The sequence below is a fragment of the Pteronotus mesoamericanus genome, unplaced genomic scaffold, assembly GCF_021234165.1.
Source record: "Pteronotus mesoamericanus isolate MK-2021 breed Mesoamerican mustached bat unplaced genomic scaffold, CSHL_Meso_final contig_179, whole genome shotgun sequence".
NCBI classification, from domain to species: Eukaryota; Metazoa; Chordata; class Mammalia; order Chiroptera; family Mormoopidae; genus Pteronotus; species Pteronotus mesoamericanus.
This window is the reverse complement of record NW_026555075.1, coordinates 939,474-957,698: the sequence shown is the minus strand read 5'-3', so window position 1 is coordinate 957,698 and position 18,225 is coordinate 939,474. Positions and strand designations below refer to the sequence as shown.

General features: G+C 38.2%; 1 protein-coding gene across 5 annotated transcripts in view; it reads right to left on the bottom strand.

Moving 5' to 3' along the window:
* The window catches only part of HECW2 (HECT, C2 and WW domain containing E3 ubiquitin protein ligase 2), a 350,566-nt gene that overhangs the window by 127,087 nt on the left and 205,254 nt on the right, over positions 1-18,225 (bottom strand). For all 5 annotated transcript variants that reach the window (XM_054566699.1, XM_054566700.1, XM_054566698.1 and 2 more), the window contains 4 exons: positions 16,173-16,267; positions 11,777-11,852; positions 6,461-6,630; positions 3,754-3,896 (listed from right to left, as the gene is read on the bottom strand). In XM_054566699.1, the coding sequence (XP_054422674.1) occupies positions 3,754-3,896; positions 6,461-6,630; positions 11,777-11,852; positions 16,173-16,267 (484 nt within the window). The remainder of the gene's footprint in view (positions 1-3,753; positions 3,897-6,460; positions 6,631-11,776; positions 11,853-16,172; positions 16,268-18,225) is intronic.

The window sequence follows — 18,225 nt, the reverse complement described above, 5'->3', positions numbered from 1 at the left end:
AGGCAAAATACCAAATCATCCCATCTCTGCTCTCACACTGCCCTCTAATGGCAACTTGAGGAGGAAAATACAATGCTGCTACCTATTTGCACCACAGTTGAGTTTCGAGGTTCGAATCAGCTGTTTAGTATTAACCTGCATAATTGTTTGTGCTTCTCTACCTCCTCAATTCTAAATACATGTTACCCACTTAAAAGAATGCATGCTAATATAAAATCCCAGTTCAGCTCTTACGAATTTCTTTGACTTTATAGCAAAAATTTCATAATAACATTATATCCTTTACCCTGTTCTTTTTCTCCCCTAGAAACATTGCAATATTTTTTTTCTTGATTGATGCTTTTAAAATATTTTTGCTTCCCCATATGGAGTGCTTACTGTGTGTCATTTACACCCTGCTACGGGATTTTCATACATCACTGCTTTTAACCCTCCTAGCAAAGCAAGAGGGAGCGGGGAGCCGGCCTGTTCACTAGAGGGGCACAGGAAGAACAGGTACCCTGCCCAAGGCCAGACAACTATGAAGTAACAGAACCGCCATTAGAACAGGGATTCATCTGACACAGAAGCCCCTGCTCTGCTGTCACCGTATCAGTCTTATTTTATACGTAATCTCAGTGACGCCACGCTGCTTCTAGTAACATGCAGCTTAATGACACATATTTACTCATGGCTCACCTCAATGTCCCTGCCATCATAATGCCATATTGTTTTTCCTACTTAACGTAGGATTTAAAATTTTTTTTGTAAAGGGATATGTAGACGTTTGTAACTTTTAGACATTAGATATGTTAAGTGCTTTTATAGTAGCGTGTTCGAATAACATCATACAATGGCTGTTATCTGCATAATATCTGCATAACAGCAAGGGCGTCTTTACCACTGTCTTCCCAGCATTGACACAGTGCCTGATACACACAGGGCCTCCATCTCTCCTCTAATGCCCAGACCCAGCAGCAAATTACAGGGACCCGCTCTCAACATCGCGGTTCGTCATCCATCTCTTAGGACATGCAGTCCTGGAATAGCAAAGTCTTCATTTGTTAAAACTAAAGTGACTCCTCTCCTCTTCTTCAGCCAATAAAAGTAAAGTGTTGATGATGAAGATTTGTAAAGCGATAAATTTTAGCTAGGAAATCAATGTTCAGTAGGAATTGTAAGGGAAGAACTTCATCCATCTGTTTTGCTTACTATAATATCCACATACCCAGCACAGTGCTAAACATTTAGTAGACACTATTTATGCATGCGCGCGCACACGCACAGACACACACACACACACACACCTATTCACATATTTGTTGAATAAATTAATTAACAAATGAGACTCTTTACTCAGAAAAAGTAATTTTAACAGGTGTTAGCGGCTTATTAGACAAACTGACAAGTTACTCAGTTCAATTATCCAACCTACAAATACAGGAAACCCTCTGTATTTAGAGGTCTGAGTCAAGGTTTCATCCTTTGTTGAGTGCCTGCCAGGGGATTCACTTACTTTCCTGTTCTTACCAGGTCTCACCTGACTCATCCTGCCTCTTGATGTGACATTATTATGAACAATATATTATATGCTATTATGATATATAATTATAAAGAATAAGTGCCAAAGAACTCTCGCTATCTGCCTGAAACATTTCTCACTAATGTAATCAGGGCAATTAACAAAGCATGGGAAAGTGAGGTGCTTTTGGACAGAATGCAGGCCCTCTCTGAAACATGCCAGATTCAAAAAATGCTCTCACAGCAGATAATTAGTAAGGAGTTCTAGCTCACCCTGTAAAACCGCACCCTGTAAAACCTCAGCTATTTCAGATGCTTACAGTCTACCAAACACATAAGAATGAAAACCCAGCATTTTTTAAGATGTATCAATTACTTGATGGAAAGCAATAATGAGGTCAGAAACGCATGTTTTGATGTTAATATCTGATCTACTAATATGTCGTGTCATTTTTATTTAATAAAGCAAATCCCAAAGTATCTGTATGAGTCAATGCTTTTAATGCACATGTGTAGAAATATTTCATAACACTAATATCCTGGATAATCATCCTGGATTTCTTTCTGATATACAAGGACATGGTCACTGGTAGTTCTCTAGGTGTCCAGTTTTTCAAAAGACTAAATGAAAAGCCGGGAAGTCAACAACAGTTTCAAACACTGACAAGGTTTTATTTTTCCTTGATCATTCTTACTCACGTACATAAATTGACACTTACACCGTGTCCCTTTTTATTATGTAAGTTATGTCATTATATAAATTAGATGGCAGCTACATTTTCCCATAGTTAGTTCTTACTTTCTATAACCTTTCAATTTCCATAAATCCTAAAAGTATTTTTTAAAAGCTTTCCAAAGTACATTATTTCCCCTAGAAGCAATCATTATTATCTTTAAAAATAATAGTGATTTCCCAGCCTATATCAGATAAACCAGGCTGCTAGAATTTCAGTGTAATATTTATACTTCATATAGGCTGACTCATCCACAAACTCTATTATCTCTGATGGCCAGAGAAATTAGAATCCATTTGACTCTCACAGTTTCAGATTTTTAAGGGGTCTTAGAGATGATCTGGTCTAAATACTTTATTTTTCAGATGAGAAAACTAACACCCAAGGAAACTATGGCATGCCAACAGAGTTAATCGGCTACAGAGCGGACACGGATGACCCACCTTCCCCAGTTAGCTAGAGCGATCTGACATCCCTGCCAGTCCTCGAGGGGTTACAGAGAAGCCGAGATTCTAGAGCAGACAGATCTGAACTCAAATCCCAGAGCCATCACTTGCTGGTTAGCCTCAAATTCCTCATCTCTGAAATGGGTATAATTACATTCTTTACCTCCCAGAATTGTTGAGAGATGACATGAGCTAATGAGTGCAATGTGGTTAACTGCTGACATAGAGTAAGCTCTCAGCGTCTTTTTGGTTTACCACCACTGCTACAACTCCCGGAACTACTAATACTGTGATTACTGGTACTGCCTCTATTACCACTATCACTGCTGCTGTTGCTGCTGCTCCGCCTCTTCCTACAACCACCACCACAGGCTCTAGGGTTCTCTTACAATGAAAAAGATTCCAAAAATATGCCCCTCGGTGCACCTCAGTACAAAAATATGTACCTCAGAGCACCAGAGTAACTGAGTTTTCTGGTACTTACCCTATAAAAATAAATAGACCATTTATAATAAGGGATGGAGGCATGTTATAATTTCTTAACTACTTTTTTCCACAACTTACAAAAGGCTCACAGAAAGAAAACAGACATCAAAAGTAAATTTTAGTTGCCTGAATGAATGTAAATGTCTACGAGTTCCACTATAATGCCTCAGAGTTTAGGTCTTGTTTTAAATGCCCTGAAAACAAGGTGGCTTTTGTTTCTCAGGAAGAACAAATTCTCTGAATGGGATCAATCAGGATAAGGGAAGTGTCAACCTGACACTAGGATTCTGATCTAGGGAGAGGCACTTATAGCAAGATCTCAATATACTCAAAAACAGCTGGGTGCTGAAATGCTAATGGCGGTAGGTACACCTTGGAAAAGACAACTACCAGGAAAAATGGTACATTATTAAATCAAAGTGCTTTTTTGTACTACACATTTTAATGTACGCACATTTTCATTTAAAAAAATATGTAATCACTTCATATCAGTAAGAAAAGTCCTAGGGCTGAAAATAAAAGTATTATTTCAGTTGCTTCTGTACACACTAATCTCCCAAAGATCCCCACATATGAGGGTTGGTTACCCGATGGCTTGCCGCTCCAGCAGCCTCTGGACCGGAATGGTTAGTTTCCCCAGAAAGCGCTTGATGATAGGTCGGCTCTTGGCAAATTTGTCTTTAATTTCAATTTCTAAGACATCAGTAAGAAGTGCAAAAAAGGAATATTTCTGAAAACAGATAACAGGTTGATTTTAAAAAGGCAGATATGAAATTATATCATTTATTATTACAGAAAATGGTATCTCAAATCCTAATGACATACAGAGTCTGCATCACTAGAAACATCTGCAGCTATTGTCAGTCCTTTATTCACTCAGAATGGTTAACATTCACAGTGATTGAGAAGCAGCAGTTAAGGATCTGCGTGACAAAGGAAGCCCCTTCAGTCATCCATCTCTTCCTGGTCCAGCAGTTTTAGGAGATGCTATCAAGTATTAAATTGTGCACAATATAATTTTAGTACTCACCATATTTATTGTATCTTAATTCTTTGAAATTTAATATCCTGTTATAGGAAGGTTTAAAATTAACCAATATATTTTGTTAATGGCAATTTTAATTCCTTACCCCATGTTATTTAGAAGTTGCACAATATAGGTAAAAATACCACTTCACTTAGTGGTTAGGTATTATAGGAACACCTACAGAATATTATGGTTTCCTTGGCAAAATGAAAATATAAACAATATTTAAATGGAATGTACTGAATTTAAAAGGCACCCAAGTCCATTTCCTTTGGGACAGAAAAATAAAAGTATGAGGTTAAGATATGCTTTGTTGCTTTGTTTAAGAATACCACTGGAGAAAATAAGATTGGATATTAATAATGATATAGAATACTATTATATGGAGAGCTTTACTCATTTGGAAAGACTTTCACATACGCTGCCTTCATTTTATCTTTACAATTACACAATTTTCTTTTGAACATGACGATCTCAGGAATCTAACCTGAATCATTTCACATCTTCCCTGACAGTGTCCAGGAAACACAGTGATGACTAGTGCTAGCCAGCTTCGCACTTAGGCACCACTAAGTTTATTTAGTCTCAACAAAGTTCTCCAAAGAGCCATGCAGTTCAGTAATCTGCTTAATGAAAAAAGCACTTGCTTAGGATAAGGGAGCCGAGTTTAAGCATTACTCCTGCTTCTAAACAGTTACATTAACACTTTAAGCTTCCGTTTTTTAATCATAAAAATAGGGAGATGATAACCTCACCCCTAACACCCTCCCTTCCCCCACTGCCCCTTATCAGGCTCGCACTGGTGATGCGGCTAAGACTTTTGTAAATATTAAATGTGAGGAAAATAAAGTTATTGCTAGTGTCATTACTATATCCACTCTGTGCCTTCTAGAACTCTTATTGAGATAAATTTTATGTTTTTTAATGTGTTAAATTAGGTGGTATGCCTTTAAAAGTGATTTACTACTTGGAAAAATTAAGTATATACTCATTCTTTAAAACAGTAATAAGAAAATATGCATTTATCTCTTTCAATAACCACAAAAATTGCCCAGGAGAAACATCTTGCTGGGCTGGCAAGTCTCAAATAGCTGTATCTTTTCTCCAATTGGTTTTAGATTCCCTGAGTTATCTCCTTTTCCAGTGAAATATTTCTACAACATCTTTAGAACATGCTATTGTCATTAAACATTTAGGGAATGATTTAATTATTTTAATTATTTATACCAATAAACGTTTATCCGTAAACACTCTAACTAGTATTTGAAATGTGTCTTGGATCCCAAAGAAATGGCTGGAGAGCTCATGTTTTGCTCACTAGATGAGAAGCGATGTCTCTTTGTTCATCCTTTGACTCCCTGTATTTCTATGAGAAAACCCTTTGCCTGGTTTCACTGGCTTGGCGCCCTAAACTGCCTGGTAGCATAATGCAGCTGTGAGGGGGTCTAAAGCGCTGTCAACACAACGTGGCCTCACTCAAGATGACAATTCTTTGAATGGCTCATTTAATTTACCGAAATCTAGAAATTCAAAAAACATTTACCAAAGCCTGCAGGCAGAGAAATTCCTTTAGTTTGTGCTGAATATATGCTAGAACAAAATATCAAAATTTTAAATAAAAATAAAATCATTATCACGGAATTTTCCTCCTGCCTCAAGGTCTTATATGACTCTATAAAGCACTGACATGATCCTGTCCTTACTTAAAAGTTTAATACTTTGTTCTTTGTCTGTTTGTTTGTTTGTTTTTGTATTGATTTAGGCTTTTAAAAATACATATTATATAAGCTCACTTCAGCAGAATATATACAAAAAAATATATAGCATTAAAGTACAGTGTACGGCACAAATAATGCCCCTTCCTATTGCAAAATCTTTTATTACAAAATCATAAGCATGTGATTCTGTAACATAACAATATCACACTCAAGCACACCATATGACATTGTAGGTGAAATGTTCAAATTAAAACTGTAAATTATTACACCCCTATTATTACCCTACCAACCACACTCAAGTAGGCGTTACTTCTGCCAGACCCTATATTTATTTTGGCTTTTGAAATCTTTTGGCATCTTTGAAATTGTGCGCCTGAGGTGAGTGCATCATATGCCTTATCCTAGACCCAGCCCTGGCTAGACGAGACTATCTCATTCTCATTGGGCCCTCTTTCTAAGGGATCCCCTAGACACCTCAACCATCTTGTCCACATCCATCCACAGCTCAATGATAACTGTCACAGAGAAGACCCCCGAGGACCATCTTACCTCTCGGTGCCAAATTGGATTAGTGGTGTTACTGATGATAGTGGACCTTCTCTCCTGCCCATGGTGGGCACAAGTCGGGAAACTGCTCTTCTTCCCCGGCTGGATGGACATCTTAAGGTAAGGGTCTGGATTGAAGAACATCCCTTTCTTCAGCCCAACAGCTCTTAGATCTTTAAAGAAAGAGAAGGATAGAAAGGAGGGAGAGAAGGATGAGAGGAAAAGGGACAAAAAGGACAAGCAGCTCAATAACAATTTGTTCTCAATTGTACAGAAGGCTCTAAACAGAAGCTGTTCGGTAAAACACTAACAAAGTTTTTTCACACTACAATTGCTTGTATAAGTGAGGACAAATGACTAATTCCAGCAGAGGGGTTTCCTCACAGGCTGTAAAAAGGAAACCCAGTTTCACATCTTACACACCTACACTTACTTGGGAACTATTCTGATTCTACCATATATGTGGCTTGGCAACCAGCATTTCAAACAACCTCTTGAGAGAAATCCTTAGTCAATAGTTTATTTTTTAAAAACCCAATGGTTTCCCTCATGAGAGAAAAATTAATCTTCTACAGACATATGTGAAATGCACTGACCTAAGTTTAACTAGGAATGAAACTTCAGAGCACACATTCAGTTATACCACATTTAAAATGTCATATATATTCCACAAATGTCAAGAATGTTAGGAAGAAACAGAGACCAGAAATATTTCTGAAATGTGAATGCTACCTGCTATATTAAATAATTGTGAGGTTACTTTTTCAATAGCCTAAGTAACTTAAATATTTGATGACTGTCCCAATAACTCATCTTAGATCCACCCATTGTTACCTCACACTATGTGGGGAAAAAGTTAAAAGCTCCGGCTGAAGTCTGGTTAATGAAGAGACTGACACTTTTTTTCAATGGCTAAGCAAAGGGATACAAAAATGTCAGGAAATAAAGCTCACTTCACTGAGTCCCCAACACTTTTCTGAGAATATCAGTTTGAATAAGGTTGGCCTGAGAGCTAAGAGCCCTTGAAAGCTTCTGGAAGAATAGACTATTTCCAGGTAACTATGGAGTTATGTTCAGTCTAGGGAGGTCCTGACCACTGGTTCAGATAGAAATTCTGCAGACGGCCTAGGAACCTTCAAAGACTTCTGGATTACCCAGATCAGCTGAGGGAGAGACCCTGAGAGTGACCCTAAATTATAGAAGGTCACCAGGGTCATCCTACTCAATCACATTTATGATACACAAAGTCTTTTCAGAAGGACAGAACGGGTCAGGGGTTGCCCACAGAACCGCAACCTCCAGGGACTGCTCCCTGGAGGCGCCTCGCCTCCTCATCCAGGCCGACAAGAACTACCTGTGGCCTAGATATCTGTGTAATGAAAACAGACCAGGAGTTAGTCTAATGACACACAACTCGCCGTACAGGGAGGCAGTTTAATTTGGCAAAGATTAAAAAATTCAGCCAAGAGGACATTATGTTAAGAATACCGCATGAAATAGAATAAGATCTTTGATCTGAAATCCAGTGGGAGAAGGGAAAGACAAGTAAATAACTAGACAGGCGCTTCAGAGAAGCTGCTGTAATCTCATTAGCCTTATAGTTCCCATCCCTGGCATCTCCTAATGCATTTGCATTTTATTATCAATTTAATAATGCTACATGTTTTCACTTGGCTTTATTTAGCACAAAATGGCCTTGAGAGAAAAATGCTATTTACCTACTTATTTTCTTGCCTTCCTTGATTATGCTCACCTCAGACTCAAGCACAGAGGAATGATATTCTTTAGATATTAAATCTACTTCTAAACAAGGGGGGGTTTTTTTAGCAGTAAATGAGGAATAACATGTACAGAAATGGCTGCTACAAAGCCTGACAGAGCTAAATTATTCATACAAAACATTCCTTTGAACACAAAAAATTCCATCAGAAGATTAAGCCACTGTGATGAAAGAAGTCACTGTTAACTCTCATACCAAACTTTTCCACGAGGGACACTGTACAAATAAATCTTCATTAGGAAATGCAATAAACTACCAATTATGTGCAGTCTCATTATTCAGTTCCCTTTAGCCATCTCACTTCTATTCTTTTTTCTTTCTTTTGCTTTTTATTGCTCATAAATATCAACATCACCTAATAGACCAATGAAGGACTCAAAGTCACAAAGGTGTGAAATGTTAAATATCATGGTTTAAAGTTTCATTTGGAGAAGAGGTTTAAGGTATTAATCAAAACAGAGTTTTTGTTTTTGCTGAAGAGGTCAGTGATTTGTGTCCCTGCTTATCCACAGATAATCAAGAGCAGAGCATTTGCAGCCAGCCATTCCACAGAGCTTCCATGCTCTTGGATAAATATTATCATTCACTGTCAATACAACCAAGTTAAGATTTTAGAATTAACATTATAGAATTGTTTTCATATTCTATCATTTTAGCCATCTCTGTACACTATCTGCAAATACCTGACTATATGAGGAAACAAGGCCTATTTTTAGCCTGCTGCCATGTGGATTGAGGTGGGATGTTGGGAGAAGTATTTAAAGAAGAAACATTTGGTTGTGCCTCAAAGCTTATTTCCTACTTTTTAGGAAAATATCTTGGGATTTTCACCTTCTAGATGGTTATTCTCCCAGAGTGAGTTAATTAACACGACTCTGGAGTAAAAAATCAGTATGTGTGTATCATACTTAGAATGATACTGATCACTTAGAAGCATAAAGCAATGCTTCTAAACTAAGAAAACCATGGTATAGTCAAATTAAGTTTTCTGAGCCATGCAGGTTGGCTAGTTGTTCCCTACCTATAAGAAAGGATTTCTGCGCCTGCAGTGCCCTAGGACTGTGAAGGTCTAAAGTGCAGATAGCCAAGGAAAATGTTTTCAAGAGACAGACACATAATGGGTTAGGGGAGAGTCACATGCAGAGGTACTTCTAAGTGCCCTGCTGAAAACCTAGATATTTTTAAACCCAAAGGCTTTCAGCCAAAACATATTTATTAGTCAAATTTGAACCATAAGTCACCAGTTTACAATCTCTGAGATTTGTTTACTTGCCAGAAAACAAAAACAGAAAAGGCTTGCATAGTAAGTAACCTCGAATGGGGAGGAGGAGGAGTATGCTAGAACAGACACGGGTACTCAGAAGGCCATGGGCCAGCAATGAACTACATGCTTTTGTCATGTGTGACAAGCATGCATCATAGCAATGTCTGTTTTCAAGATTAGCCTTCTGACTCTCGTTCTTGAGAATATCTACTTTCATTCACATTTTTTTTTGCATCCAAGAAAGTGAACCTAATTTAAATTTCAGAAGCAGTACACCGATGGAGAAATGAAAACAAAACATCTTACAGCGACAGACAACTGTTAGATTTTATTTTGTATATACTGTAGGACAGTTGCCTATTTTCTTTTTTTCTTTTTAAATTTTTATGTTTTAAGCAAGTAACAAAGAACCGATTTATCAGCTTTCTTTTTAAACCTAAGCTTAACATTACATATTTAAACAATGGTCAAAACTTACTACGTTGCCAGAATTCACACACAACTAGAAAGCATACTCAATTTATACTAAACCAAAAATGTATGACTGCTGATGCATTAACATCTTTCACTACTAAACACTGGAAAGCACTGAAATTACTCTCGTGAAAGATCAACCCTGGCAATGTTAACTTCACAGCAGGCTGACTCTGCTTGGCTCACGGCTCACACACTATGGAAGAAGCAGGCCTTCCTGGTCACCTGCTTGTGTCAGTTCAGAGGAGGCTGGAGGAGGGGTGACTGCTCTTGTCACTACCTTGGGAGGAAGGAGCCATTGGGTAGGAAATTCCTCAAGTGTAAAAGTGGTTTCAGAAGTTGTAGGCAGAGAGAAAACTTGAAAACCCCCATTAACGGTCTGTGTAAGCAGTGCGCTGCGTCTCTGTGGGAAAGTAGTTTTCATTTCGCTCAGGTGTGCTGCCTGCGGGTGTTGATGCAGTGACTATGCTTCAAGGTGGCAGAAGTGGGGCCATGGAGCAGGTGGGGCCTGTCAGGCCAACTCATAAGCAGAACACACCAGTTCCTTGGTGAGAGGGACGGAAGGGCGGGGGCCTGCATGAGGATGCAAATACTGATTTTCTTAGCATATTCTTGACTTTATGATTGCCTATTAATTTTTTAAAAATCAGTGGCTTTCAAACTTTTTTGATAGTGACCTAAATATAAAGTAACATTTTTACATTAAAACCCAGTATACACATACAGAAGTGTGTGTATTTTCTTGTGTGCAATGTTTCAGCTTGTATAAACTGATGTCCTATGAAAATTGATTTCCCTTTGGTGGTACACTGATTTTTTTCTATTCCTTTTTTTAATTGCTAGTTTCTTTTTTTATCCTCACCTGAGGACATTTTTTCACTCCTTTTAGAGAGAGAGGAAGAGAGAGAGCAAAACATCAATGTGAAAGAGATGCATCAACTGGTTTCCTCCTGTACACACCCAGACTGGGGATGGTACGTGCCTGGACCTGGACTGGGTACAGGAATCGAACCCGCTGCCTAGGTATGTGCCCTGATTAGGAAATGAACACACAAACTTTTGGTTTACGGGACAATGCTCCAACCAACTGATCCACACCAGCCAGGGCTAATTGTTAGTTTCAACTAAATAGATCTTGACTGCATGGTGCCATTTATTTTATTTCTTTTTTATATTTATTATATTTTTTGCCATTTTCATTTAGTTCCCTTATACCTCTCTCCCCCTAGCAATCACCACTCTGTTGTCCATGTCCATGAGTCCTTTGTCTTTTCAACTAAATAAACCTTATGAATCACAAATGAGTTCCAATTTACAACCTGTGCTTTCATTTTATGATAAACATACAAGCAATTGGAATATTTTAGTAACCAGAAAATTTAAAAAATTGTCTTATGCACCTTCTAATTTTTACGTGTATTCCTCCACAGAAGGAGTATCCCTTGACTTTTTTTACCCCCAGTCTCCAAATCTTTCCTTTCTCTAGATGAGGTAAGCACAAATAATTTTTATTAACCAAAGTCCTAACATGGGGTTAACATACTACATTATAGATTTTTTAAAGTAACCATACATAGTTATAGTCTTTTTACCAGCAGAAAACTTGGCAGGAGAAATAACTTCTGAGTTTATATCAATACTCTAATTCCAGATATATTTGAGTTTCAGAAGTATTACACCCAAAATAAATAAATAACTAGTTCACATATCAGATGTGAGAATCTGTAGAAAGTGACTCTTCATGTCTTTAAAACTGCACACTTTCAAACTGGACATCATGCTTAATTAAAGACAGCCTTACCGGACAATGTAAAGCTAACGAGTTTCCGAGAATGTTGACTTCCTGAAGCACCTCCTTCCATGCCTTCTGCCCCCATCTGCAGACAAAAAACATGTCATCTGAAGTTTTACGGGGCTTTCATGCTACTTCACCCTTCTAGAGAATCACATATGTTTGCAAATATGCTGTTTTTGTATCAAACATGTATTTAGTATATGCCTTTTCATATGCTACAAATCTTCAAATAGAGACATGAATGCAGATTTTCAGAGATGAGAGAAAGGATCATACCTAAATTTAATCTTTACCCAAAATTAAACCAATATGAGCTTCTAAATTCCCTGGGATATGAATCAACTTATTTTATATCCTTTTAGTTCTTTGATAAGAATATAGTTGATATGTAGTAAATGTACTTATATTGCTATTACCATATTAAAACATTCCTTAAGCTAAGAAAAAAAAAATCAAACATTAAATTCCTTCAGATTTGTTAGAAAAATTTAGAATAAACTAAACAGATGATTTTTACCAGACTCATCCATATATGTATAGGATTCTCCTCTCACCAAACATTTCTGGGTGGCCAGGTGAAAGTCCCATCGCCCTCCAGGGGCTACAGGCACATGACACAGGTCATTATAATTAGCTGTAGTAATAATTTCCAATGCTATTATACTAGTTACTGTATTATGAAGCTTCTCCTAAAAGCCTTCAAGTAAAATATATCTCATTGAAACTACTCATTTATAGGCCACATAGCAGATTTAGCCTTTTTCTCTCAATTTATGTACAATTAGTGCTCAATTTATGTCAAACTAGGAAAAAAGAGTTTTGTGGTGCTCTAAAAAAATCACACAATAGTGTAAGAGATAGAATCGAAGGCAGAATATATTTTGAATAGTCTGGAAATAGAAACCACATTTTAACCCTAAAGTTTAGATTAAACCTTTCTACCTTATCTACGCGGTACTTCCCACACTCCCTTAAAAATCATACACCACCAAGTGAAATAAAACCTTCACTAATGCAAGAAAAGCTGAAAAATTTCAAAGTTAAGTTCCATTCAAATTTTGAAATACAAACTTCTATTTCCTCCCCTATTTCCTGTAACTTTCTCAAAACTCATTTATGTGACACTTAGCTGTTTCCTGATGGTTGCACATGTCATTTGCAATATACTAGGGTTCCATCCAGGTATCTTTATTTCATTCCATCCATAAAACCAACTCCTTGATGACACTGGGTTGGCTCCCAACAAGTGCGTATAGTTTACTATAGCGTGTGCTGCCCCTCTGACTCCTCATCCCCAGTTTAACTGCAGCAGGGACGACTGATCACGGTAACTATCTCATCCTGCTTTCCCCACATGCAACTCTGGACCACAGAGTGGTGAATAGCAAGGTAGTATACACTACGTCTGAGACAGGCACTCAGCGACCTGTCCCTCCTGAGCCCTGGGTACAGCCAGACGTCTGATAACCATGGCCTCCCTCAAACGGACCATCAGGCCCTGTGAGTTCCTCCACCCCCAAAGACGTGACCTCTCTTCCTGCTAAGGGTTACTCATACAAAGTGAGTTAAGGGAGACTGGAAAGATTCATAGTCTTTTAAAAATAAACCTTAAATACATTGTAAGTAAGCTTTTAATTCTCAGTTTTAAAATGTAATTCACTGTCTGGCAAGAGGCTAATATAAAACCATTTTCACAGAATTCACAGAGAAACAGCGTCCTTTACTACAACTGTGGCAAAATGCTCATCTGAAGTAATACTCAAAGAATTCAATTTCATCCCTGATGATAATAAAGCCAGGGAAGATCAAACATTACCACTAGCTATAGGGATATCAGTGATAATAAACACATCTCCCTGCACTCGCTATTTGGAGAGGTTTTTAAATAAACTCACTCCCTAGATTCATTCCAGGAAAACCCAAAAGCAACACTGTCAAGCAAGTGTTGAAACAATACATGGGAGTGAGTGATGGCAGGCTTTATCTGTCCCTGAAGCCAAAGGATTTCCTGTTCCAAGTGTTTGAGATACAAATCACTGTGTACTCTGGATGAATGACAATGACGTCAAAGTACCAACGACAGAGAAGACACAACTTTTTCTTATCCTTGACTCACTGCAAAAGGATATGTGAAAAAGGAGGTTAGGATGGCTGCTCACTTCCTTCCCTATAGAGTTTCTCAGTTACTCCTTCCAGGACTGTTCTTTGCAACTGGTCATGGAATAATCATACTAAATAGGCTTTGTGAATATCAATGCAGTTCATCAGCCTCAATAACTAAACACGTGCTGTACACCTGGATGACCACCATGCTCTGATACAAATACAGCACTCACCCTCACAACGAGGTGTCCATGTGGCACAGCTTCTCTATTATGGATACAGACCCAACTGTCTCAAGCTTGGTCAGGAATCTATTGACCACCAGTTAGTTCTATTAGACACCCTCTGAACCACAATAGTCTATTCTGATTGCGAGTGCTGTATCAATGAAGCTGGAAGATGCTCTAAAACCTGTCTGAAGCAAATTAATTATCTTCAAACTATCCACAGGATTTGACAGAATAATCTCAAGGTAAAAATCAATTGAATGAGATCAATGTTCACTAGGCTGTACACTCCCACTGTTTTCAATGACATTTGATCACTGAAATTGCTCAAGTCTAAAAAATATCTGAATTTAGGAAATCATGTTTGGCAGCTATTGTCTAATTTCACACACAGTTAATTTTTCAAAGGGTTTTTTTTAATTAGAAACAGCTCCACACTTCTAGATTTATTGTTTTTCTTCTCTGAATATTCATTAAAACATGTTCCAGGGCTTACTATGTAACATGGCAGATTTTGTAGTCAACAATTGTTTTTCTCCTTGAGAACTTCCAAGTCTTATATAGTAAATGTGGTTTATTCTTTTATATTCTATACTGTGTTTACTACCATGAGAATTCGAATGTGAGCAGAGTACTTAGATATTGCAGATTTTGCACATAGTGCTCCCTCTTCCTAAAATGCCATTCCTTACCCCTCGTCACCTAAGCAATTCCTATGCATCCTTTGGATTGTCCTGCAAACATGCCTTCTTCAGAAAAGCCTTCCAACATCTTTCTGATCAGGATAAATCCTACTAGTATATGCTTCCATAGTAACCCCTCATAGTAATTATGACTCAAATAAATATAATTTAATTTAATTGATGCCTCTCCTCCCCCAGCGGACCAATGAGAACAAAGACTGTGTTTTGCTTATCATTTTGTTCCTAATGGTGAGTTCAATGCCTGGCACTTAGCTGGCACCCAATGAATATTTGTTTGACTGAATGGATAAAGGGAAAGACTGGTTGATACAGCGTTGGTGGGTATGGACAATTGCAAAACGCCATCTGCAAGATTACTTTCTGAATTTCAGGGAGTCAATCTGGTCCCTTGCCTATATTCCAAAAATGCACACATCTATAAATTTACACATAAATAATGTTATCGAGGCTGTGTATTATGGCAGTCAATGTTTTCCTTCTATGCTTTTCTGACCTGATTTTTACTAATGATTTATAAAAACTGAAATAATTTATATATCTTACACTCTCAGAACTTCCCCAAACTATCTAGAATCCAATTATCCATGTACAATGGAGTGCATCTTGTGAAGCTGTCAGATGCTAAAGTTAGTTGATGGTGTGAAAAGAAAATTTAAAAAATTGTGAAAAGTAATCCTTTGGAAAGTACCATGTTGGAAATGGACGTACTTTCCCTCAAAAGTCCAACAAAACCAATGTCCTCCCAAACTAAATTAAATATCTCTTTCTTCGGTGGAGGGCCTGGTGAGGAGTTTGGGCTCCACTGAATGGCCATGCTCTACCAAAAATACGTAGGGTATCTTTAGGCACTAGACCCCAACTCGGCATGCACAGGGACACAGCACTGAGACCTCCTGAGGGAGAAGCACATTCGTGGTCCCCAGCTCCCACTCTCTTCGGGATGAAAACTCATTGACTGCCGGGTAGAATCACATACTATTTAAATCATTATTGTTCTCCCTTTTATTCACTGAGCTCGTGTAAATTAAGTATACATGAGATGCAAGCCATCGCTTACTACCAGCCTGTCACCCAAATTAAGTTTGAAAACACTTCCATAGTGGAGCACTCGCTAATTTGCTTCATGAAGCGCTGGCTATACAGAACTGTTATAAATCAAATCATATTTTTCCACTGATTAGTATTGTGGAGGCAGGTAAACCAGCCTGCAAGTAATTTCCTTTACCAAAACAGAGCCCATGCTGTCCTGTGTTTCCTTTTTCATTGTTCCCCATAACCCTGCCAGAGCTATGCATGCAAAAATAGAAGCAAGGCCCCCCACCCCCACCCCCGGGCCGCAGGCGGAAGCTGGCAATGAGGGGCACTCACCATCACAGCGGGGTTCTTCACAGTGATGCAGGGGGTGGTGGCTCTCAGGGCTCCACTAATGCCGTGGTAGTATTTAAAACAGATTTTTATCTCCGCTGCAAATCGATGGGAGAAAAACAGTAATTTAAACACTGAAACAAGTTATCTAGGAATCAGCTGAGGAAATTTGCCACCCCACCTCTCAGAAAATCCTACTCGTGGCCGTTTGAATGATCCCTTCTTTTCCAACTAGAGGCAACGGATTGATCATACCATTTCACGTGCTTCTACGGAATTGTATTACAACAGTATCAGATATATTAAAAAAATAATTCACAAACATGCCAAAATATAAGTAGTGTAGAGATAAGAATAAGACTAGCTACTATTTATTGAGGTGCTCTGCAATATACCAGACATAGTGCTGTATCTCTGGTCAGGTTATTTAACCCTCACATCAACTTTGGGAGGCAGACATTCCTGTCCTCATGTTGCAGATGAAGTGCTGAAGTGTGAGGAAGGTTAAACACACACAGGAAATGACAGAGTCAGGACTCAAACCAATCTGTTTGATATCAAAGCCTTCACTCCTAACCTCCACAACATAGACTCCATGGAAATAGAGTTTAACAAGGATGAAAAAATACTGTGATAGACTATGCAGTGCTAGGGTCTAGGAATCTTCATACAGCCACTAGACAGGGATCAAATTTAGCCCTGGTTGGTGTGGCTCAGTGGACTGAGCACCGGCCTTTGAACCAAAGGGTTGCTGGTTCAATTCCAAGTACAGGGCACATGCCTGGGTTGCAGGCCTGGTCCCCAGTAGGGGATGTGATAGATGCAACCACACATTGATGTTTCTCTCTCTCTTTCTCCCTTCCTTCCCCTCTCTAAAAATAAATAAATAAAATCTTCAAAAAAAAATTGAGTAACCACTGGTATATATGAGGTCTGAACAGAAATTATCCAGACATGTAATATGAGACATTCATTGAAGAAGATACAAAAAACAAGAAACACTGTAAAAAGGACAATGACATCTCAAACCCTTTCAAAGTCCTGACTTTCCTGAGGAAATCTGACTCATTGGTAGTGGTTTGAATCAAGTCATTAGCAACTGTAGCATGATGTTCCTTCTGATTTGGTAGCAAAAGGCACAGAAAGAATATTGCTAGGCCACGTTTAATGCAAAGATCCTACATCAAAATCTCAGACACAGTAGTTTCTGGTTCTAGTTCTCACAATGTCAGTCACCAGTGTTTGCTGATTGTGGCCCTTACACATTCCACATTCTCAGGTGTTCTGCTTGTTGTAGGCCTTCCAGAACATGGATTATTTTCAACAGATTCTCGACCGTCTTTGAAGTGTTTGTGCCATACTTTTATTTGCACTGCACTTATTGCATCATCCCCTAAAGCCTTTTGAATCATCTGAATAGTTTCCACAGAAGAATGTTCAAGCTTATCGCAAAATTTGATGCATATTCGTTGCTCTACTCACTCAGCCATTATGAATGAGACAGCCACACAGCACACACACTCACACAATGGCGTCTACTGCCCCCACTGACTAGTACAGTGAAGTTGTCATTGTTCATGCATGCGCATTCCAGTCCACACTCTTTGGCTGTCAGGTTACTTTGATGTCGTGCAAACCGTTCTCATTATAGTAGCAATGGCTGGACCTTCTCTGGACAGACCTCTTATATATACCAGTATGTGAATAGATAGATACAGATCCAGAAACAAACACAGATACAGATGTAGATATATGTGGAGATACATATTTACAAGTATGTGTGTATTTATATATATATCAAATTATATATATCTTATCAAATTATATATATATATATAATTTGAACTTGATAAAGAGTAATATAAATGCCATTTATTATTTTGGAAAGTAACTACAATTTGAAAGACCACAAAGTCAGAATGTGTCAAAGATAAATCACACAGACACTGGAATTTTTCTCTATACAGAGCGTCTGAGTACTGAAGTGTCATGCAAAATGCCTTGTTTCCCCAAGGTGTCATTCAATACAGACACTGATACTAATAGGCCTACATTA